The sequence below is a fragment of the Pagrus pagrus genome (assembly GCF_965226575.1).
Source record: "Pagrus pagrus genome assembly, chromosome: 2".
Classification (NCBI taxonomy): domain Eukaryota; kingdom Metazoa; phylum Chordata; class Actinopteri; order Spariformes; family Sparidae; genus Pagrus; species Pagrus pagrus.
In genome coordinates this window covers 8,528,237-8,553,742 of record NC_140186.1, presented here as the reverse complement: position 1 = coordinate 8,553,742, position 25,506 = coordinate 8,528,237, and the positions used below count along the sequence as shown (strand labels likewise).

The following is a 25,506-nucleotide window of genomic DNA, read 5'->3' as shown; positions in this document are numbered from 1 at the left end:
CCGGGGCTTGTGGGAAACGGAGTTTTTTTGAGTCACATCGCATTGAAGCAAGCTAAAGGGAGAAAGATGTGGTTGAGCTGAGATAAACGTTAACGACGAAGGCTTGACCAGCATAATAGTCGATTAATTATCGTATTTTAACCTGAGACTTGTCTTAACGTATTCACCCGGTTAAAGAAAATATTAAATGAGCTTATTTGAGACAGTCGACACAAGCTGCAAGCAACATATTTTGACAGCAGGGGGAGAGCGCACGCCGCAAATGATGCTGTCTGCTTCTGATGACAGCCGAGGGCCCGCACACTGGATCTGTCTTTCCGGGGTTCAAACAGCAAGAGTACTGTGCTTGAGAAGAGCCGAGGACCACCGATGATCGTTTGGTAGTACATCTATGCAACGTTTGCATTAACAGCAGGCGCACCGCCTTTCAGAGAAGCGTCCAGTGCGACACGACACTAAAGGATTTCAGTGAGCAACTACAGCGGCTAACAGTTCACAGCTAAACAGTTAGCCACGGCCGCAGACAGGTAATGTAAACTAAAGTTTTTGTTCACAGCCATTCCCTTTTGGCTTCTAGTTGCATACGTGGCAAAACGGCGAGATGTTAACAACTTTAAGTGCCTTTATTGAAGTTTTTCATAAGTTCGTCATCTGTGCTATCTGCTGTGTAGCTACGTTAGCTAACAACACGTCAACGGCTCTGATACATTCACGTCAAGTTAAATTAGTGGGTGCTAGCTAAGCTAACTGACCAGGAGGTAAAACTACAGAAGGGTTTGTTCAATGCTTGCTTTCCAAGTACATTATGTCTGCTTAGCCTTGACAATTACATGAATGTTACAGTATATGTTGTCTCGTTAGCAGCATTATAACGTGTTTTATCACTTTTTGGACACCCTAGTCACGTGATTGTGCCGCAACAGGTAATTTACCTAACCTTGCCATGCCAGTTCAGGTGTTGTGTGATGTTAAAGAGAGAAACTCTGACAACGGCTGTAATGTTTAGCTATCAGGTGTACAAGTAATAGCATCCACGTAGTACAAAAGCTGTCTCGGTCATCACTACTGTATGTAAGTGGGTCATATTGTCTGAAGCTGCAAAACTGGAAATGCACACCTGAAACGTTGCCAATGCCAGGTGTTCACAATATCTGTATCCTATCCAAGGATTGCTGTAGTGTCTCAAGTGACAGCTGATGTTGTCATTAATGGAAGATGGTTGGACAGTAAAGTAAAAGAAAAAAAAAATACAACAGCAGGTCAAAGGCTTTACAAAGCGAAAAAATCAATCAAAGTTGGGAGCTGAAAATGACATATTTGCTTGATTTACATGACATGAAGCAGAATTAAATTAGCTCATCATTTGTCTGTATTGGTATGTGTATGGATGTTTATTTGGGTGTGTCCGGCAGTATGTACTGTATGCATGCATCTATGTTTCATAGGCAGCGTTAATGTACACAGTGTGGAAACAAATGTCCACTTTCAGATCAATAAGGTCTAATATATAATAGGTATAATTGATTATATTAATGTTATTGATCCAGACTATAGACTACAGCCCGATGGTTGGCCGATATTGACCTATCACACTTAAATTGGTATCGGCATATATGTTGTCTGATATGCGCTGATAGAAAAACTTTTGTTTAAGAGACTGTAATGCAAAAAAAGATGCTTGGGTTAATTTAAAATTATGATATTCTGAGTAAACTTTAGTTTTTCAGTGCACTGCTGACAGTGGAGTTATGGTTAAACTGTAAAGTACCCTGCCTTCATGACAAATCTTTGTCATCTGTTTGATAACCACACTTGCAAAAAATACCAGTATCAGATTTTTTTTACTCCTTGATCTCAGTATTGGCCCAAAAATCAAGTGTTGGTCAGGCTCTAATTTAGACTTTTATTCAAAATAATGAGTTTTATATATTTTCCTTATGTTGCACAAAATGAACATGAAGATATGTCAGTTCCATAGTCACAACTTAGAAGGAAAAGTAAAAGAAATTAAATATTTATCAAGCAAATATTGTCAGTGATGTATCTCCTTCTTACCCCTGAGATGTGAATTCAATAACAGAAACATTAACATGCAGGCACAAACTGGGGATAGGTAGTAGTTCACTTCTGTATTGTAACACTCAGCTAGCTTGGTAGGACCCATTCATACCCTCCTATCTGTTTGTTTTCAGGTATGTCTGAAGTTAGTCTTGAGGCGGAATCAAGGAACACCTCAGCCGAGGACCCTCAGATGGATTGTGAGGAGGAGGCTGACAAAGCAGAGGAGAGTTTGAGTGAGGATGTAAAACAGGAGAGTTTGAGTGAGGATGTAAAACAGGAGAGTTTGAGTGAGGATGTAAAACAGGAGAGTTTGAGTGACGATGTAAAACAGGAGAGTGTAGACAACAGCAGGGAAGGAGAGGACAGAGACGAAGTGCTCTACGACATTGATATTGACAGTGCTGAAGAACATGCAGAAAACAGTGGCGAGGGTGTTCAGGAGGAGGATGAGGGTGTTCAGAGTGAGAGTGTGGTGACGCACAGTGACAGTGATGCTGCACACGTGTCTGACAGTGTAGACAATGACCGGCACGAGACAAATCACCATGTTGAGACAGCTGAAACACCAGAGGAAAGTGGAGATTCGCACACTGAAACAAAGGTGATATTTATGTTCACTTTGGACAATCCTCTTTAGCAAATCCTTACTCTGCTCTTGGTCTTGTCGCTGATTTGATCTTTATTTGGTGGTGGTCTCTTTCCTACGTAATGTATTTCGTTGTGATGGCTTATCTGATATAATCAACAACATCAACCTGAGCTACAGCTGTGAAGTGATTGTGTTTGTTTCTCACTTTTATGTGGGTAGATGTGTTTCAGATTTCTTCCTGCTTTGTTTGAGGTTTTGGAAATATAAATCTGGTGTAGCTGTTGCTCTTTGTTGATGGTGCAGCTACTGGCTTTCTCTCTTTTCTTGTGACTGAGGTGCCTTCTGTATTTGGGGATGATCAAGGCGTCTTTCGTTTTCTCTGCTTTCTATCAGTGTTGGTTCATCTCAAAGTGATTGTTGAGAATGATCATCATACTGTTCATTACTATACAATGTTATTATAAAGTGTAAGTCAGTAAGTATACACTTCTTTACATTTTTGCCTTCTTTTGTTGGACACTGACCTTTTTGTGTGTAAGTGAGCGTGATGTGTAAATTATGCCATTTCTTCACAATGTTTCCCCGTGACAATGTTTGTGAGTTGGTTGTACACAGAGCCCTACATGCTGTCAGTCACATGGCTGGGTAAGTGAAACAGATTTGGACTCCTGACTGCACATTCTCAGGCAGTCCCACAGTTCTTGTGCTGCTGGAATGTGTGACACGTCAGACTGTTGATTCACGTTCTGTTTCAGGGCTCGGTGCCAGTACTGCACGTCTGATCGCCAGAATTTAAGATCAAAACTCCTCCCTTTCCTCATTGAGTATCCCTTAAAGCAGCACAGTTGTAACACAATTAAGACAGTTTTTCCGTCCTTTTTGCAGCTGAAACCTGACGTTGTGCAACATGGTTTGTGTCGTGTTCTTCCTCAGTTTGAGAGGCATAGATGATGCTTTCCCCTTTCCTCCTTGCAGCTAATTGGACGATTAGCTCATTGTTGTTATTCCTCCCAGCCTCCCACGTCATGTTAGCTCGTATCCAGGATACTGAACTAAAAGGATCAGCACAGGGTGACATGCCACACCTTGCCTCTTCTTATGCCTGATTAATCTGCAGCTACTTTACTACTCTCAGTGCTCCAGCAGGCTGACACTATTAACGGACTTCCTTGCAGAGTGATTACAGATCGTTGTGGTTCTGTGACCACTGATTATCACTGGGCCAATGGCAGAATCTGCGTCATAAGAGTTTGCAATTTAAGAAGAAAACTCTTAAATCAAGATACGTGGATAATTCTGCTACATCCGCAGCCAAATAACACAAACAGTGCTGGTCAGCAAATTCTGTTAGTCAGTTTTTATTTTCACTCTTTTTTGTAATGTAATCAGAGACGTACCTCTACCAGACACCCCGTTTTAAGTTGATGTCAGAGAGGACTGCCAGACAGGACAGGAGTGTGCCTTATCTGCAGTCGGTGGTTAGACAAGCCTAGCAGTGCATGTCTGTGCTGCCCGCCTGCATGCGGGCATCATATGGCCTTTAAGTATTTATGTGTCTGTGTCACATGACACAACACTCAGTTAAGTCTTTGTCACACATGCCTACGGAAATCATTTTAAAAAGCTTCACTTTGGTCTGTTTGATATTATGTTCTGCTTAACATACCAGAAATCTTAAGATACTGCTTCTCACTTTTCAAATGACATGTTGTGACTTTAGGAAAGACAAACATTCCAGCTTGTTTACATCAAGCTTCTTTCTCAAAGACAGGTTTTTAACTCTTTATAAACACACATACAGTATGAAATCACTCAATCAGACTTTATTTATACAGCACCTTTCAAACAAATACAAATGCTGTTCAATGTGCTTCACAAGTTTTAAGAAAACAATGGATTTAGAGATGAACGAACACAAGAACAGCAATAAAATATGGGTAGTTAAAATAATAAAAGATGAAGAATATGAGGATATACAAGCAAAAAAAAATCTTTAAAAATATTATTATATAATACTACAGTCACACTTTAAAAAGTTGATACAATAAAATATAATAATAATGATTAACAGTAAAATGTTAATGGCAGAATAAATAGTTGAAAATTGTAGTATAAACACAAAACATAAATTTGAAGACACAACATGAAAGCCAGACTGAATAGAAACGAGAGACTGATACACTATAATTACCCAGGACCGACTGGAAAGACTTTAATTTACAAAATGAATTCAACCCAAACATTCTAACTTTGATATAAAATGTTTTATTAATGTAAACCCAAGATTTAAACTCACTGTTGTTGCTTACACAGTGAAACAAGTCCGTCCCTCTGACCAGACACAGATCTTGTTACCTGGTGATCTGGTAGCTATTTGCATTATTTAGACACTGGTCAAGGTCCACCTATAGTTGAAGGTTGTTTCAAAGATGCAAATACAGATTTGTTGATTTATAATATGGTCTCTTGGGGGTACCTGCCACCTTTTGTCAGGCATTTCACTCATGAATACTAACCAATTTTAGATTGTTAAACCTTGTAAAGCTCTATATCAGTTAGCCCAGTGTCCTAGTTCCATAGTCCACAGTGATTAAGCCACAGCATTTTCTCTAAAAATAGCACAGATACATCTTCAGCCTACACTTACAGGCAGCAAGTTTATTACAACTTAAGCAAATGTGATGTTGCCACAAACTGTTGTCTCCACCCTGTGGCTTGCTGCAAGCCAACAAGTGAATGCGCAGCGTAGCAAGCCAATGTGTCACTGTCATTTCAATCCACAGGCACGATTAAGAGAGACCATGATTTATACGTGGTCATAAAGATTGTAACTGGTCAGCCCACGTGGTTGTTAGTTTTATTCAAGGCCAAGGAGAATTTTGTTCCATGCGTGTTCCTGCTTCACTGGATTTTCCAAGATGAACCACAAAATGAGCAGTTATAAGCCGCGACACACAGGGTTTAACATGTTCTGAAGTAATTGATGTCACTGTAAAATATAAAGCCTCGTGTTTGTTATTAAATGCTGACATGACCGTGGCAATGAGAAACCAGATGTTATCTGACCAAAGCATTGCTATGGAGAACAGCAGATGTTCGAGATGACCAGTTGATTTCCCTTCATTTCCTTTCCTAAGTCATTAGTCATATGCACTAAACCCTCACAATAAATAATGTCATGTGTTAACAATACTCCACAAACCAAGAATTTATTTTTTGTGACCACATTTTTATTGGTCTACCTTTCTCCTCCCTTTTTTTATTATGATATAGATCTTTCGCATGAAAATCAATCGTAGCGAAACATTGTGTTGACACTACATAACCCGGTAACACTGTATGATAACCATCGCTAATGAATGGTAAATTCATAGTTAATGAAACTTTAGTTAATACTTTTTGCACTGTTAACGGACAAATAAATGCTTTATAAACCATTTATTAAGCAGTTGTAAAGGTTTGTAAACATCAGTAGCAATGTTGTCAGGATACTGGAATTTATAACTGATACAATACCTTGAAAAATATAGATATTTGATATGATGTTCAATACTATGTAGAAACCTAATAAGGGTATAACATTTTAAGATTAAAAAAAAGAATAAATATAACAGTACTTGTTTACTTTGAGTTCAGCACAACAGCATCGAAGTCCATTTACTGAATGAGGCAGTTTATGGGGCATTGTATTATTGTGTGTGTGTGTGTGTGTGTCAATTCGCTGTTGGTAAGAAAATATAGATTTTTTGTATTCGATAGAACAGCTTTGAGAGATGACAGGATAAAGGGATGAGAGAGAGAGAGAGGGGACGACGTGCAGCAAAGGCCACAGGTCCGATCATCATCCGATGATGATAACTTAACCCGGCCTCACCCCCTCCCTTCCATCACTACTGTTAACTTGCTTCTCTGAGTTCTTCTTTCTGTATACTGTAGCCATACCATTATTATTATTGGATCATATATAGTGATCATTTCCCCTCTATTTTTGTGTTCATTTCTCCACCTTTAATAGCACAAAAGCTTGCGTCACTCGTGGCACTCACAGTATATCTTGAAAATCCAGTATGTACAGTATGTAATGCAATCCTACTGGTTGCAGGGTAGGGTTACAGATGGTGTAATCTTACTGGTTACATATTCCCACCTGCTGTGTTGTAAAATAGAGGAGTGTTCAAACTTGAATGTCAGTTGTTGCACAAGCACTTCCTGGTATCCTGGTAAATACTGTAATGCAGCAATATAACTGACTCAAGTTCAATGACACTAAGCTTTTCACCCTGCCCTGCAAGAAATCATTAAAAAAAGGTGGTTTGATCAGAACACAGGTGTGTGACTCTCAAACTCTTGCTGGGGTAGAACAATCAGTCAGTGTCATCATAATCTTTTTTTGTTTTATCGGTACAGTGTTTGTCACATTGTTTCTAATGTTAAATCCAAAACAGTGTCATTAGATCAAAATCATAAATGTATAGAAGTGTTGTTCACCCTGATATCACAGTATCAGGTCATCACAATGTGATTCCACAGGTAATGATCAGTATTGAATCGTGGCCCAGGTCACTTAAGTCCACTATGTCTGTGTCCACAAGATGGCAGCCCACAACTGTTGTGTCCCACTAGTGGACCCTGAGTCCTCCCAGTGGACTTCCCTCTCTTTGAAGTTGTGTTGGGAAAGCTTCTCAAGAATAACCTGCTTCATTTCATCCTCCTCATTACAGGAAAGCACAATGGCTGAGGAGTCCCACAGAAGCTCAGCCGCTGAGATCCCAGTCACCAGCAACGGAGAACTGGATCAGAGCCCTGAGACGGTTTTCCAGAGGGTAAGGGCTCGTTCAGAGACTTGAGAACAGCATCTCTCAAAACTGTACAAGCGTCTGAGACAATGTAAATGAGTCTCCTGGCTGGCTTCCCAGAGAAAACAATGAATAGGTCTTCAAAAGATGGTGTCTTTTACAACAACACTACCCCTTGTTATGATGACTGTGTCTTTGATTGACACATCAAGCAAGATATCCTACATCAAACTGGCTCAACATGAAAGAGTAAAAACTCTACTTCTGGATGAATATTAACAGGGCAAACAAATATAGGAAATGTATGTCTTCCAAGGGCTGCAACATCAATTTAAAGGTTATTATCTTAATTAAATTGTGAAATAACACAACGTGGTGAGAAATGCCTTTTATGGTTCCCCATAGCTTAAGGAAACGTACTGAAATTCGTTACGATTCAATAATTTGTTGCAGTTGTAGAAAATAGGTTTCTGTTCTGTCTGTGTAGCAGTGGCATCCTCGGACAGTCGAGGTGAGATCCTTCTGCAGTGAAGTCATTAAGACGGAGACCTCAGGGTGCCCTCGCCTTTTCTCTCATCCATCTGACTCTTGAGCTGGCAGAGCCTCCAGATGGGATGCTGTTTACTCCTAATAGCTCACAGCCACACTGGCAGTCTGTGCAGGGAAGACACCACAGCCACAGGCACATACGCTGATTCAAACATTTCAAAAACTAGTTCAGGCAAAGGATTTACTGTATCCTGTCTAGTTTTCTGTCCTTCTGTGATCATTTGTGTCAGACCTGACTTGAATGTAAATTGATGCGTTCACAGCTATGCAGTGCTACACATAGCTGCAGTGCATTACTTTAGGTTTGTGATGAGGCAGCTTTACTTTAATCAGTAGGGTGACATAAGTGGTATAACATTTTTGCTGCTGTATAATCAACTATTTTTCTCAATAAACAATTTATAACACTACATCAGCAACAACCACGCCAAAGTTATGATTCAGTCGTTTTAAATTCTGCTGAAAACGGTAAAAATAAAACATATTGCAATTTTTTTTCACCTATATTGCAACTGCGATATGACTCACGATTAGTGGGAATGATTATTTTTGCAATTTTTAGTTCTCATCACACTTTAAAATCTACTATCCTTGTCCTTTCCCTCTCTGCTGTTTTGTGCTCATGTAAACTTTCAGTTTGAAATTATATTTATGTTACAGGAAATTCATCATTGAGAGCAGCTAAATAATGAGAAAATGTTAGCAGGGACCCAGTGTGGAGAGCATGTTCATTTTATCAGAACATGTCTTTCACCTGATTTACAATAACTGGCTTAAAGGGAAGTTATTACGGCTTTTATTATGAAGTTGATCTAAATGTAGTGCACTTTTTGAATATTTTCCTTCGTTGTGAGTAGTTCACTTTCACAAAGGTTAACGGGTTAGGTGCAGTGTTTTGGTGAATCCCGAATGTGGATCGCAAATACAGAAAGTGCAGAAACTTTCTTGCCATGGCTGCCCTTCTGCTTGGAAGCTGTTAGCCTAATATAAATCCTGTTTGATTTTTTTCACAGGACTCTTACCCCAGTGTCCCTGGGGCCCTAAACCTTTCAGAGTCCAGTGTCAGCTCCAGCAACTATGCTTCAACAACAGAGGGCATCATTGAATCCGGACCATACAAAGGTAAAACACTTCACTCCCCATCTCTACTGTTGCTCTCCTTGTTTTGTGTCTGCAGTGTTTCCTCACTCTTAAGAGTTTTGTGATGGAGCGGCTCATTGAAAAACATCATTAGGGGTTGTCATCTTGTCCCAATATTTGATTGCTTTGCAGCTTTCGTTGCTCACAAGCAGTCGTTCTCTCCATGTACTCTCAGCGCTCCTTTTTTGGTTTATAATCTCTGTGAAATTTGAAAGGCAGACATTTGAATTTGTAAAGGTGGACATCCAATTGAATTTAATGAGTTTCCTCTGATCTCCAGGTTGTGACCCTCCTTTCCTTTTCATCATCATGCCCTTGTTACAAATGCAAATAAAAACCCTCCTCATAGAGGAGTGAGCTGTTGTAGCCCGTTCACCACAATGTTGCCATGGCTATTTTCCATGTTAATTACACTGGATGAGGTAGGCTTTTGTTCAGTAACACATTGATCCTACAACATGGAGAGAGCCACCGTTATTTAAACGAACGCACAGGAAATAAAAAATCAATAAGAAATTCCCCCTTACACTTGTGTTGGCGGGATGGTGACATACAGTACTAATGAATGATAACTCTGAATATCTCCCAGGGTCAGCAAGCCTGCCCACGTCTCCCGTGGCACCTGTAGCTCCCAGCTCGGCTGTTGCTAGCCGCCTGGCACGCTCTTCCAGCGATAGTCAGGCTGAGAAAGGTACCGGCAGCGATGGAGTATGAATCAGATTATACTGAATCGTCACCATTTGCACACTGAATTAACCGCAGTCTTTTGTACCCTTCTTGGTTTTCATCAGTTTCTTACCTGCTACTTGTTCCCACAGGCTGTACTCCATTCAGAATCAAACCTTTCTTCTTCTCCTTTCTTGTATGTTGGCTCTCCAAACTTAACCTCTCAATGAGTCTGGGCTTATTGAAGTAGTTTCCTGCTTTGCAGTGGCTAATTATAAGCGTTGACATAGGCTACTCCTTTGAGTAATTTTCCTGAGATCTAGATGTCAAGACTTCTAGATCTGATGCAACCTCTTGATGCCTAAAGCATTCGCTTGGCTTGGAAAGAAAATTTCTTTCACATCTAATCTCAGTGGGTTTTCCTGCTTGCAACCTTTGTCCTTGCAAAAGTTGGCACCCATAGTCTCTTCTATGGAGTCACGACACTGACGAGATGAAGGTTGCCAGCGAGTCAAAAATCGAACTGAATACATGAATAGATATATTTTTGGTTTAAAAAATAATTAAAATAGAGTGAAAAAAGAAATATACATGTTATACTTTTAACCTCTATTCAGTTGGTGGTGAAAAAACATTAAAAACTTTGTTTTTTCATTTGCTACCAATCAGTTGATTAAGACGCTTAAAATTTTCTGTCAACATCATTAGAAAAGAGACATAAAGACATTAAGTCATCTTTTTTATGTCATCTTCACAAAGATGACGCAATAAAGTCCATTACGTATTTGCATTGTGGTCCTGTTTCTTGGCTACCTTTGTTAGTACTAGCTTGTTGGCTAAAAGTATAACATCTTTCTTTAAATACTCAAAGTTAATTATTTAACAACATTAAATGATGTATTCAGCTCTATTTCTGACTTGTCTGGTAATCTTCAAATACAGTTTCGGGGCTCAATATCTTTCAACATTTCCCCTCTTTGTCCAAACCACAATAAAGCACTTTTCATCACTCTTACTGTGACTATTAGCATTAAAAAAGTGGTAAGTCATGACTAATTGTATTTGAATGTTCATTTTGATTTGAATAATCATCAGCCTCCTCTACTGCCTCGGTGTATTGTCTGTGAGTCACTGTTGAAATGACAATCTCATCACACTGTTTGATAATTAAACTTGAATTATACCTCCCTAATTTTCACCACAGCTCTCTAGCCTGCAATCCCAATAACTTAATCACTTACTAAGTGAATGACTTTTAATTGTCCAGGCGCGATGCAAGCACAGCCAAAGAGTGGAGCGGTGGTCCTTTCAGATGACTTAAAGAACCCAGCCATGGAAAAACTGGACCTTGTGAGAAAGTGGAGCATCAACACATATAAAGTAATCCTCTCTGTCCTTGATTTATATTTATGTCCCTCCTCTACCCTGCTCCGTCTCTCAGCCTTTTGTCCCACTCTTTGTCTTCTCTCAGTTATTAGGATGTTGGCAGAAGAGTGAACTATTCCCCAAACTCACCCAGACAAATGATTAAAAATGTCTCTTGCTGTAAACTTTTTATTTTGGCTCCTCTCTGTCTGACTGTCTCTTCTACAACAAAAACAGTAGAAACTCCCAGAAGTCTTTTTTTTAAAAGTGGACTTATTTAACTCTTATCAGTGTGTGTTAATAAGCCTGCTGTCCTCTGCAGTGTACCAGGCAGATCCTGTCAGAGAAGCTGGGTCGGGGCTCCAGGACTGTGGACATGGAGCTGGAGGCTCAAATCGAAGTCCTCCGCGACAACAAGAGAAAGTACCAACATGTAATCAAGCTGGCTCAGACGCTGGCCAATCAGCTGACCCAGATGATGCAGACGCAGAGGCAGCTGGGCGACGCCTTCGCCGACCTCAGCCTCAAGTCACCAGAACTCCATGTGAGTCCATATGTATCATTTATACATCAATTGATTGGGTAGGATGAATACCTAATAAGTGTTTTAGCAAAGATTCATAAATAAATGTAGAATATCTGTTGACTCGGGGGGTCATCTGCTCAAAAAACTGTTTTCTGAGACTCCACTTTCATCCTTTTAGTATAATGTTTGTCTCTGTGTATTGTTTGTTTTACTAAGGCATCACAAACCCCCTAAACTAGGAAGTTGACGGTTTAAAAGACAACAGAGAGTCATGCATAATTAAAGATTAAGTCTTCATCTACTTCCTTCGAGTCCTCTTATTACAGGATTTATTGATGTTGTTGTTCCATGTTTGCATATACAATACACTTCTACTTCTGGGAATGTTGTGTTGATTTCTGAGGATTTAGTCTCTACATTCATTGCATTTTTTGTGTTTTAATTAATGCAAATGGAAACAAAATTGTTTGATTTGCTCCTAATTTCAACAGTTACTATTACTGTGTATATGTTTGCAAAAATTTACTGGACAACATGCCAAATAACCAAGACAATGAAAATGTGTTACCTTTGTTCTTTAGGAGGAGTTTGGTTACAATGCTGACACCCAAAAGCTTTTGGCCAAAAATGGAGAGACACTGCTGGGGGCAATCAACTTCTTCATCTGCAGTGTTGAGACACTCGTGGACAAAACGATCGAAGACACCATGCTTAATATCAAGCAGTATGAATTTGCCAGGTAGGTAATGTGTAGGTAGGCAGCCTGTTTACAAGTGACCACCATGTTTAGTACGCGTTTTAAAAAACAGAAACAGCACCCATCATAACGTGTACACTCACTCACATACAACATATCCTAATACTGTTAAAATAATGACACGCTTCTAGGGTTGAGTATGACGCGTACCGTACAGACTTGGAGGAACTGAATCTGGGGCCACGTGACGCCACCACCATGCCCAAGATCGAGCTGTCCCAGCAGCAGTTCCAGGTCCACCGCGAGAAGTACGAGAGGATGCGAAACGACGTCTCCGTCAAGCTGAAGTTCCTGGAAGAGAACAAGGTGGGTCAACGGCTGGTTCTGCTCTAAATACCCTGCACCAATATATTGGCTTTCAGCTCATCATCTCTTTGTTTTGTTTTCCTGCTCACAAATAGGTAAAGGTATTGCATAACCAGCTCATCCTGTTCCACAATGCCATAGCTGCGTACTACGCTGGAAACCAACAGCAGCTGGAACAGACACTCAAGCAGTTCCACATCAAGTTGAAAATGCCAGGTGGGGACAGTCCATCCTGGCTGGAAGAGCACTAATCACTCCCTATGAAGCCCTCGTGGCAAGTTCTACAGAAACTACAGGAAACCCTTCCCCCTTTAAACTCTACTGTCACTGCCTTTCAAACTTTCAGAATTGTAAATCTTTTAACTCAATACATGAATCGAGAAAAAAACAAAAAAAAAAAAACTTCCACAATCCGTTTTACTGTTGATGTTGAATCAACCTTTTTGTCTTGCAGTTCTTTCAAATCATAGGAAATGCACTTTTGTACTGTTTGACAAATCTGTTGAGCAGGAGTTGCTGCAGTAAACACATCTGGAAACTGTAAATGGCCTTTTGTATTCCAGCATATGAATGTTGTATCTCACATGGCGGACATCTTGGCTCTGTAAGGGCAGCTATGGGATAAAAAAAAAAAAAACAACTTCCGTTTTGCTCACCTTGTTTGAATTACTCTTGTCAACTGACTGAGATAGAATGGAAATCTTATGAAAGTGTAATCAGGACGCTTCCAGAGACTCTGATCATGAATTCTCTGATGATTTGACTTTTCACCTGTACTGATAAACTGGAGAAAAACAGCATTCAGATTTCTGGATCATGCAAACTGGTCACTTTTACCAGCAAACTCTGATTAAAGAAGTAGTTTGACATTTTCAGAAATATGCTTATTTGCTTTCTTGCTGAGAGTTCAACACAGCTGTCGTATCTGTCTGTTCCATACAAGACCAATCACAATAACTGCTGTGTAGAAAACCCCTGCATCAGGCAATAGGCTCTAATTGCCTTGCCTTGTTATTATTATGTTATTTCCAAGTGTATAAATCTTATTCATCTAAATTGCATGTTCGATGCTTCATACCTCATTAATAACAACTCTTTCACCCATTAGGTAACAGAAATGACAGCTTGCGTTTGCCCCAAACTAACAATTAGTCTCAGATGTCACTGCTGGGTAGAAGATGCTAGCAAAGCAACACAGTACATGAAATAAGCACAACAGAAACATCAGGTCTCTAGACATTGGAGTTACGGCTGAAAATGACAACAGAAAAAAAACAAGTTTCACATAATTTCTCACTGCAAATCAATCGCCAGTTGTCTATCAAAAAGCGAGTTGTTGTTTGCAGGACGTTATGGTGATTGGTCTTTATGGCTGCAGCCATTTGCTGTAAGCTTAGCATAGCATAAAAGGCCGGAAACCAGAAAACCACTGGCTTTGTCCAAAGGTAAAATATTCTGCCTACCAGCACCTCTAAACATCACTAATACAAAAACGAAAGTGTAAAAACTAAATCAAGCTGTGGTTTTTACTGGAGGTTATGTGCCCCAGAACAGAGTCAGGCTGGCTGTTTCCAGCTGTTGACCAGTGTGCATTACTTAACATTGTAATTACAGGGTTTGACTATTATGTGAAATTGGCTTCAAAGCCTGGCGCTCCCTCTGGGGGCTTGAGCTGCAGGCTGAAGCTGAGGGCAGTATAGATCTTCTCATCTAACTCTCTGCAAGAAAACAAATAAGCCTTTTTTTTCTGAAATGTCCAACCATGTCTTTAAAATTATGTTTTAAAAGTCATATTGATGGCTGTTCACAACAAATCTCGCATGTTGTGATATGATTGTGTTGACTACTTTTAATCAATATTGCCCTCTTGTTTTTTTTAAGCATTTTCCAAATTGTCTACATTCACGGCGTATGGTATGACTGAATGGGTTAAAGTGTTGATTCTGTTAAATTCCAGAGAAAATGAAGGACCAGCCTTATGTGACTAAATGTGCCTTGATTTCTTGAATTTGTTCTCCTCTTCCCCTCCGTGTAACGATTTCTGGTCTTATTATTGAAAACAGGCACTCGGGACCAACTCTTGAAGTAAGAGAATGGACCAAACACAAACTCACACATACACAAACTCTGTCTCCAGGAAGGACGTACAGTTAGTCTGTACAACTGTACATGATAAAACACACCACACGACAAAAAAAACGATAGCTGTACTTGAAGAATACTCAGTAACTTCAGAAAGTCTAAATATATTTTCAGACTTCTCAAAGATATTTATCCATATTGCACATACGCACATTTATGCATTTGAGACTAATTACAAAAGACTTGTAAAAACTGTATGAAATGTAAAGGTGAAAACCAAAATGCGATTAACTTGAGAAACTTTTTGTAAATTGACCAGCATCTTTTTGTCTGAGCTGCTAACAGTCTCTTTCATCGGGCTATATAAAAGTATATTTTTCAAAAGAGGACATATTGAACGCTGGTATTGATAACCAGCCGTCACGTCTTCACTTTGTTGATTTGTACTTTTCCTATGGCTCACCATAGCAGTTTGAGAGTGTGAATCTTGTACAACAATCTATTGTTTCCCTGAAATAGATGGATATATATTTGTAATTTTCTCTATTTTACCTTGAGTATGTAGTCTTTGACCAATGCTGCCGCTCGGCTTTGTTTTTCCTGAAGACCTACAGAATGATGTGCTAGTACTAGTACGTGCTAGCGGATCTCCACCTTTTATAATAATGAAACATTAACAAGTGTTGAATTAAGAAAGGATTCTGAATGTTGTGTAACCTCTTTGGGAAAATAAAAGTTTTCTTTTCTTTAAGCATGTTCAGAGGGTTTATTTTTATTATTATTGAAGGCAGCTTGTATGAAAAGTCACCACCAGGGGCCAACAAAGACGTATGATGCAAGATAAAGTCTTATTGGCTACAGCATAAAAGATACAGTAAAAGCAAAGAAAAGCGTCTGTCACGGCCCGTGACATTTTATAATTGTATTTTCAGTAAACCCGCTCTGCAGTTATCCTGCAATGGTTTATATTCTGTGGCCATATGAATTCAAATTGGCTTCTGTTTACTCAACTCCAGGTGCTTTTTTAGATTTTTTATAATCACAACCCCACCACACCCACAGGTATACATTTGACAGGATCTGGTTAATCCTCAGAAAAGCTCTGAGGATGTTGATCACAGCCTCAGTGTTGTTTTATCTTCGTGGCTCCTCAGAACAAATAGATTTGTTTTAAAGCACCAGGACAGAGACAAGACATCATGTCAAATAAAGCTATTTAACTGTACTTGTACTGTAAAATGCACACATGTATACAAATTCAGAGTAGGAGAGAAAGCAAGAATATATGAGAAGATATTTTTGCAATTACATCTGAAATGCATTATGTCATCAAGCTGAAGACAGCTTGTATGAAAAAGTTGACAAGAGTCAGTTCTGACTGAAGAAGCCTCTTGAAACAAGTCCAGTTTGTTTACATGACGCCACTGTTTTTTTAAATGAAAAAAACAAAATGTTATGTATTTGGGCAAAATACAGGTCAATTGCCCTATCTGGTGAAAAATAGTAAACAATTACAAAAACTCACCCAGGACCACAGAATGAAAGCCTGATAACGTGGGATACATGATTTATGCTGGGATTCAAATAATTGGTGTTAATGGGGTTTGAATGGTTCAAGTTTTAGCTGTCTGTCTGTAATATAGACAGCGTATTATAAACACATTATCAGATCAGAATCAGAAAGACTTTATTGATCCCAGAGGGGAAATTGCTTGTGTTACAGCTGCTCCCATTCAAAAGTCTAAGAAATATGCAGAAAAATAAAAATTATATATAAGCAAGAATGATAAAGAATGTACATTCTACTAGAAATATATCTATATATACAGTGTAATAGATATATTTCTAATGTACATTTCTTATATTTTTATTCTATTTTTTATTATTCTTGCTTATATATGGTTTTTATTTTTAGAGCTCAGGTTGAAATTTAGACACATTTGCCAAAATGTATAAAATATGCTTTGATACAGCCAAAATGATGCAAAAAATTAATGTTAAAAAACATGAAGTGTATCATCAGTTGTATAAAATAGAAATACACGTGTACTTAATTACAGTACTTGACAAAATGTAGTTTATTCCTCCCCAGTTGATGAAGTGCACTCAGTTACCTGAGCCCACCTGAGCCTGTGTTGCAGCCTTGTGATTGCACCAGTGGTCACAAGCTGCGTGTGGCGCGCGCGGGCGCAGGGTCCACGTGAACGCGCCTGTTCCACCTGCCCAATCACGTCCCGAGGAGGCTCAGCTCACACCGCCGTCTGCTGCTGCTGGTGCTGCCGCTGCGGGGTGACTCCGGACTGTTTGTACCGCAGCTCGAGCCGGACAGCAGCAGCTCACCTGATAACACAGATTTTCTCCTCTGAAAAGTATCGACCACTAACTCTGTGAACGGCGTCGGAGCGAGCAAGCGTGTCCCGACGAGCCCTCTCATCCTCCTCCCCCCCTCCGGTAAGTCAGGCAGGACGGCACCGCCGCATCATGCTGTGTGTGGATGTGAGATATGTACCGAGCTGCTGCTGCTGCTGCTGCTGCTGCTGTAACTCTGCTGTGAGAAGTCATTGTACCGTGAGAGAGCAGGCTGTGTTCATGTTAGCAGAGCAGAAAAGGATTCAACCACCCCGCTGCTGTGTCTATCTGTAAGGTGACAGCTGAAGGTGTCCTGCAATGCAGTTAAGGTCCAAAATTACATCATTATGAAGATTTAGTGTAGTTTGAGGCCTGAAGCTGTTGCTCTGCTGTTGCTCTGGGCAGTGTAAACACCGAGCAAACAGGAGTTTTTCTCAGTATTTTGAATATTTAATTCAATAATATACTTTATATGCTGTGACTATTGCCACAAGAGAGACTAAAATGTAACTTAATGCACAATAAATGAAGAATTTTGTATGTTTACTTCAGTGTTTTTCCAGAAAAACTTCATTTTCATATAAGCAACTATTCTGTAATGTAAAATGAAAAGTAGACATGCAGCCTATAGAAAGAATAAAAGCTCCAGAGTACTTTTTATAGGCGCTGTAGGTACACAGTATGTAGAGTAGTAGTCATTTAATGTTGGAGTAAAACATGTCTGCTCATAGTTGGAGTTTTGAGTGTGATTGAAGCTTTCATATTGTGTTAAATTGGTAGTTTGCCTACTTAAATAATCTATACATATTGTATTTTGGCTGGATATAGTTTGAAATCTTCCAGCATTACTGCTGTTATTGTACGATTGAGTGGTTGATCGAACTTTTCCTACAAAATCCTTGTTTTATTTCGCAAAAGTCGACAAAGTTGCTACGATTTAAAGTGTCTGTTCACAGCCAGTCACACAAGAACATCGGCAAAATAAAACGGGTAAACTGGCAAAACTTTGATTTCATTCAGATACGAAAACATTTATATACACAGTTGAATATTTCCAGTTGTCACTTTCGATTAAAAGTCTGCTTTTGCAAAAGATATTTTGTTTAATTGGTAGTTTAACTACTTGCATAATCCATAAATATTGAATTCTTGCTGGATATTGTTTGAAATCTTCCGATATTGGTGCTTCTGCTGTATGTTTTGGTGCTCAGTGACTTTTTTTGCTTAATATAAACATATTTTCCTCGTTGTTTTATTTAACAAAAGCAGCCAAAGTTCTCAAATTTAAAATGTCTATTCACAGCCAGTCACACAAGAAGTTTCCCCTAAATAAATCAGTTAAAAATTTGCAAAACTTTGATTATATTTAGGATTATCTGACCGAAGAATAAGTAAACAAAACCACAGATCTGACCAGACATTTTCATAATTTTTCATGCCACATGGTGCTGCTGATGGATATTGGTTGCTAGCTCAATTTCTGCTCATTTCTTAAGTTTAAGTGATAACAGCAGTACGAAGCAGTGTTTACTGGTTGTTGTGGACCCACTCACAGAGCTCACCGCCCCGTCCTCAGCCCTTTGAGCCCAACATGTATGGCTTTACAACTCTGCCCCTGTTGGTTTTGTTCTGCGCCTCAGACCCCGGCTTCCTTGGCTTTTGTACACTATTATACATGCTGGGGATGAATTAGAGGGCAATCCATTCAAGTGTGGGGAACAATACCCCCGTGGAAAAAAAAGAGTTTCTCCCCGGGTCAGGTCAAGGGAGAGGGCGGTGTCGCCCCCCGGTTGCTGTGGAAGCCGAGAGTAACACGGAAAACTCAATTCTCTGACGTCATCCGGAGGAGGAAGGTGTTTGGGGGGGGGTTGATTTATCTCTGTGGGAGCAAGGAGGGGCTGAATAGTTGTGGCCGACTTGGGTTGTTTCGAGTGGTCTTTATGGCCCCGAAATCTGCCCCCGTCTTTTAAATTCAATTTTAGTCTGCAGTGACAAACGGCGAAAAAATAAAAAAACACGACAAAAGAGGAAGGAAATTAAAGGGTCCTTGTTTGCACGCCCCAAACCCCCACCCCTGTTACCACCCAGGTCTCTCAGCTATAAACCGTCTGATAAAGAAAAACAAGAAAACGTAAAGGAAAAGTTCGCCCTATCATCATCTACTCACCCTCATGCTGACGGAAAATCGGGTGCAGTTTTGTGGTCAACGAAACATTTCTGGAGCTTCACAGCGAAACAGCATTGCGGCAACGATCGAAGTAGACGGTGAGCGGTTTTACAACGCAAAAAAAAGTCTCCAGAATCCCTAAATTGACTTGAAAAGACTTGTTCACATCCTTTTTTAAAGCTGAAATCTTCACTATAGACGATTTGAGGGCTGATCCAAAATGCATCCCACTTAATTAAAATGTAATCATCCGTAATAATCATGAATTATATCGCGATTGCGATATAATTCATGATTATTACGGATGATTACATTTTATATTGTCATCAAAAACACTAGTAAAATCATGATGATGTAGCATTTCTCTCGGCCTCTGCCAAAGAAACATGTTTTTATTACATCTGGAGAACAAGCTTCATGGACCAGAGCATCTCTGCAGCACTACAACATTTCATTAAAACACTGTTCTGTGACACAATTTACCTTCAGAAAATAACTGCAGCTCTTGCGATTTGGATATTGCACTCTATATTGTGTAAAACAAACACCGATATTGATATATTGGTTGATACACACAAATTTTTTGCACAGATGGTTATCAAACACTTGTGACAAAGACATGCGACAGCGGCAGGATAATTTACTGTTCAACAATAAACTTTATTGTCCAAAATAACAAAACTAAATGGGAGTTTCTGGGTTATAAAGCTCTCATTTCGGCGCATATTGGCCAACATATATGCCGATACCAATATATCTGTGACCGGCTAAGTTTTTAGGCTTTAGGCTTCAGAAAACTTTGATTACGCCGGATGAGCTGTCTGGGCCTGTGTTGCTTTTTACATTTTAAACAAGTCTTCATCTACTGAAGTTGTTTAGAAGAAAGCTGCAACGCTGTTTCGCTGAGAAGCCCCAGAAATGTTTTCTGCCAAAAAAAAGAAAAATATATAATTCCTGTCTAAAATAACAACGCATACTCATATATTCACATCTATTCCTCGGATGTTGTCTTAATGATAGTTGTCTATGAGGCTGTAACGTGATCCGTGCACATGCGCTGCCTCTACGTAGTGTGTCACAGGTACTAAAGTGTATTCTAATGAAGGCTGCTGTGTCTCTGGGCCCTCGGGCGAACTCTTTCCCCCACCGCCATGTAAACATGTTTGCATTTCCCCCATGTTTCCCTGCTGTTGTCTCTACGGTGACTGGAACGCCGGCTTTATTCGCCACAATAACCTGCGCCTGATTCAGGAAGTTTTCACTCAATCATACAGTACGTGCTTTATTAATGCCCGAAACGTGCTGTGATTAATCTGTAAGCTTCTGTGGCCGACGTTGGTTTGATGCTGCACAGGGCTGTGAAAGCCAAGAAGTACAGCGAGATTTGCCTAAAGCTTAACTTTGGCATCCGGCTCAGATTGCTGAAGCAACAATTGGGGAGCAGAGCCAGAAGTGATAGAGACGCAGCGGTCTGCTGCAGGCCAGACACCGATCACCTGTTAAACAAAAGAACAAACAGAAGACGATTCAAAGCTCGGCAGATGTCTCCTCTCATCCCTCCTTCTTGTCATTACCTCCTATGACTGGGTTTTGTTTCACCTGGTTTACTTTTTCTCAGGGAGCGTAATGTCTGTGTATCTTTTAGTAGGAGATTCAGTGTTTGTTTTGTGATCTGAAGTGTAAAAATGCTCTCTGGGGTAGGTTTGAAACTGCTGTGTCATTGTGTGGGATAGCATGGTTCCTATCAGAAGTGGGTCTGAGCGTACTGTATGTGTAATTTCATTGTTAACTCTCCCTCTGGCTCTTCAGCAGCCAAATGCTTCAGTGTCATCACCAGCCGTCTGTCATTTGATGCTGGGTAGGCCTACAGTATATGATGTGAAGTCAGTTTGTCAGCAGCTTTAAAGACATCCATTCTGCTGCCAGTTAGTCAGGTACACCTGGCTGAAACAAGTGCATCCTACTGTAACCGTCTTTATGATCATTTTGGAGGATGTAGTTTGTGGCACTGTTCGTTTGTTTTGCGTTATACCGACAGGTGTTTGTTTAATATTTAGTGGACAATCTGACCTCCTGTTGTCAATCACACGTTCTCTGAGACGTTGCTGAGAGAGACCCAAGTTTCAATTTTGCTGTCGTGAATTAGTAAAGAAACCAGAAAATATTCACATCCAGTCAGTCAGATTCAGAGATTGGATGGATTCATTGATGGACAATATATCATTACTGTATCGTTACCCCAATATGAGACTATGTATTGTCTTGTTGTGATATTAGTGTTGTCTTTTCCTGGTTTTAAAGGCGTTACAGTAAAGTGATGTAATGTTCTGAATAACAGACTGTTCTACTTGTTCTAATACTTCTCTTTACCCACTGAGTCATTATATCCGCATTAATGCTGAGTGCCAACAGTCATGTCCACTTTAAAACCCTCTTTTTTCATTATCTCTGCACAGAGAAGCATTGTGCGATACCCTGCAGACTGCTGAGGGAGAAATGATGTCTAACAAGGCATTTTTTAAAGAAAACTGTGCAAGTGTAGCATTACTTTCTGTTGACAGGATGAGGAAATTATTGATGACGAGGAGCATACTGGATTTAAAAGATGTAGAGCGCCAAAACACAGGTACTGCCAACACTGTCACAAATCATGCTATAGCTTACATCAGCTCTGAATCATAGAGTAAAGCACCATGTAATAAACACCGTTCTGTGCCTGGAGATGAAAGAAAAAAAGAAATACCTTGGCTGCAAAACCCCTGTACCTGTCTTGTAACTGAACTTCACTGCACCTCCTCCTGTCACACGAGCACCTGCAGAGTCAGAGAACGAAGGGTTTAGTAACGACTGTGTGCAGATACAGGAGGCCCCAACACAACACATCCCCCAAGCTTAGCATAAATCTGCTAATAACAGCCCGTGTCTCGAACGAGGTTTTCAGATTTTAAAGATTAAAGCTGACAGTTTGCAGAGCACGCACGCCTGCCGTGTCAGTGACTGTTTGAACAGGCTTCAGACGGGTTCAGCTAAGACTAATATGAACGACTGTCTCAGCTGTAACACAGGTTGTATCACGCCTGTCAGCTCACCTGTAACTGGAGAGGGAATTCATCTAATCAGAACCAACAGTAAAGCCTTTTTAAATCTGATTCAAGCAAACAAGAAATCTGTGATTATCCTCTTAACAACTGACGGAGCAGATAAGAGTTTTGTTGGTAAACAGCTGATAATTTAGGATCTGAAACGGGACTGATACGATCCCACACAGCATGAAATAAGTCTTGACTATAATGACTCATCAATCACAAGCTTACTTCTAAGAGCATTTCCAATTCTGCTGAAATAATTAGTTGATTAAATGATAAGTTGCAGCTTTTCTCTGTTTTACATTGTTTTAAACTGAATATCTTTGGGTTTGGGGCTGTTTGTCAGACAAAACAAGCGACGTGAAGACGTCATCTTGAGCTATGACCCCATTATAAATGGCGCTTCAGCTATTTTTTTTACATTTTATATATATAAAGTGACGAAAGAACACATTCCCAATTACTAACCTAACCCTGTAAATGTAATTATGATTTATGATGTATTTCTAATGTATCGTAGACACCATTGACACAGGACTGGGCGGTCCTAGGGCAAGAGCTGGGTCAGTGGATGATACAGAAGGATGCAACTCGGTTTCATGACTCATGAACAGGACTCAAAGTGTAGCAGCAGAACACAATGCCATAATTGTTTGACGTGATCATTAATCAAAACTGCCACAAATATCCAGCCAAGTGTTTTGTACTTTCCAGTCTGTACTACATAACCCAGAAACCCACATTGCTAAATCTCAGGTTCAGCCACGCTGGTGGCACAAGCTGGAGATTTGCTCTCATACCAACTTGATTAGAAAATACAAATTATAATCCAGTTGTCCACAACAATAAAAACTACCTACTGGGTGACTTATTTAAAAAATTTCAATCCTCAAGTATTCTTTGCTCAGTTATAGAAAAAAACAAGATAATTGGGGTTGTGAGGTTAATAATCAGGGTGCTTATTAAACTTTATGAATTAAAAAGACACTCCTGTCACCTCCAGCTGACAGCTTCCTTCTTCTCACACTGAATGGGTCTGTGGTGCAGAGACAGAGATGGACGGGAGATTGCGGTCTATTTTAAGTAACGTTGATTGTAGATTGTGGGCCAGTTTTGAGTCGAGGCAGAGGAACATCAGGGACAGTTTTTAGGTGGATTTAATTGCCATGCTAAAAATTGAGCAGGACCTCAGCTGTTTATTTAAATCGATCTAAGGAGACAGTTCTCAGTTTTCATGTTTGTTCCTATTTCCTGCAGCTTAACATCAACAAAGTTAGATAACTAGAATGATGCTCAGCCGACTTTTAGCAGATAAACGTGATGGAAAGATCCGCGTTCGTCAATATTGCAGGTTTACTTTCACATTGCATGACGTACCAGGAACTGTACCTTGGCCTCGTTAAGAGTTATGTTCCTCACTCTAGACAAATAACACCATGTAATAATCTCCTTAAAACGATTTTGCAGCTTTGCGAGTGAAGTGAACTGCTGAGTTTTGTTCAAGCCACGTTAATCCTCCATGCGAGGCCCACTGTGCGACACATGGCTGTGTGTTTTGGAGGCTGTTGGACTGTATGTGCAACAAATGTTTTGAAGCTACGTGTCACATAAAGTACTGTTTTAATCAGTGTCCTCTTTTTTTTCACTAAATAAATTAGGGCTGCTGAAAGGGAAAAAAGAAGTGGCACGAACTCTGTCAACCTTTTGAACAAAAGTTAAAAGATCAGCAGACATGTCGGAGCTGAGCCGAGGAAATAAAGGAGACTCCTCCTGTGTTGAGGATTATCTGATTTGACAGCCTGTGGACAGAGTCCTGACATGTCCATTGATGTATTCGCTCATCCGGAGGCCAAATCGTGATCGCTTTGTGTCGAGGGAGTAGGGCTGAAAGCTTGAGTGTTTTAACTCATTGATCCTTCAAAGTTGATTATCAGATGAGCTAATTAAGCATTTTGGACCTCACATGCAGGGTATCTGCAGGCCTTTACTCAACAAAAGGGCGTCAAAGGGCTGTTACATTGCTGCTGGACCGCCCCGTTCAAGGTGAACGTTTCTGGAGAAAGATAGTTGATTGTTGTGTCTCATTTCTAGGTCGTCAGATACCCGCGATTTGGTGGCTCAATCCGAGCAAGCGTCTGTATTCGACGGCCGTGATTTGAGAATCAACAGTCAAATATGCACAAAAAAAAGTGCTCTGCAGCGTTGATTCAGAAATGATGAATGAAGCTTTGAACAATTCAGTACAGCCCTAATTCAAAGATATGAAAAAAGTCTTAATTTTCTTTCCTCTGGCCTTACATATGTTTTCAAGCCTGTTGTAAGCAGTAATGCTAGTTGCTAATGCTAGTTATTATAAAATGCGGTGGAAGTTGTCTGTTTCCACTTTGAACTTGTTGAACCTGGCAAGAATCCTGATATAGCATAAAACCTGTCCATTTCTAGAGACAAGATACAGAAGTTATATTTCTTCTCATTCAAGGACATGTTGCTCCTCCTTTATAAATATTTCACCGAGCCATAAACCTGCACAGGTGACTTGCCTCTGGGTCAGCACCACTGAGTGGCTATCCACTCAGGACATCAGCAGTCGTGTTGGAAGAGAGGTTACTTTATTCATGGGGACATGAATAATTTACCCTGTCAGGTTCTGCCAGAGTTCACTCCGAAAATACAGACATGTCAGTACCAAGCTCTCAATCTTTGAAAATATTTGATAAATCCAGGATTTTCTGAATAATAGGCTCTTTGTCCACCACCGTGTTTCCCAATTAGACGACTTTTCTGCTGTGCTCTGCTCGGGTGTTATGGTGCATTACACAACCAGTGGCATGAGGTGATGAATGACCTGCAGTTCATCAGATATTTAGCTTGAAACTGAAGCGTATTTTGTCCTGATAACACAAAGTGTGCTAAGAGCAAGTTGTTTTTTTTTACATAGAAGTGACGTACATCTTGTTTGATTATGGTGCATTTTGTTTACATGCAAGGCTGGAGGCTGAATGTGATTTATGTAACAGACCAGATTTATATGGCTTGAATACATTAGAGATCCTGCTGCAGTCTGTCA

General features: G+C 40.0%; 2 protein-coding genes across 4 annotated transcripts in view; both read left to right on the top strand.

Moving 5' to 3' along the window:
* Positions 1–32: 32 nt before the first annotated feature.
* Positions 33–15,588, top strand: arfip1 (ADP-ribosylation factor interacting protein 1 (arfaptin 1)). Of its 3 annotated transcripts, XM_084371948.1 has the most exons (10): positions 33–527; positions 2,193–2,662; positions 7,372–7,473; positions 9,009–9,117; positions 9,725–9,826; positions 11,069–11,181; positions 11,489–11,710; positions 12,274–12,431; positions 12,581–12,755; positions 12,851–15,588. In XM_084371948.1, the coding sequence occupies exons 2-10, from the start codon at positions 2,195–2,197 to the stop codon at positions 13,004–13,006; spliced, it is 1,605 nt and encodes a 534-aa protein (XP_084228074.1). In that variant the 5' UTR covers positions 33–527; positions 2,193–2,194; the 3' UTR covers positions 13,007–15,588. The 3 variants fall into 3 exon arrangements, with proteins under 3 accessions (XP_084228074.1, XP_084228075.1, XP_084228076.1); XM_084371949.1 differs by lacking the exon at positions 9,725–9,826 and having other exon boundaries at positions 34–527; XM_084371950.1 differs by lacking the exon at positions 2,193–2,662 and having other exon boundaries at positions 36–527.
* Positions 15,589–17,162: 1,574 nt separating this feature from the next.
* Positions 17,163–25,506, top strand: part of fhdc1 (FH2 domain containing 1) — a 28,145-nt gene continuing 19,801 nt past the window's right edge. The window contains exon 1 of the mRNA XM_084371863.1: positions 17,163–17,288. The gene's annotated coding sequence lies outside the window, so the exon portion shown is untranslated. The remainder of the gene's footprint in view (positions 17,289–25,506) is intronic.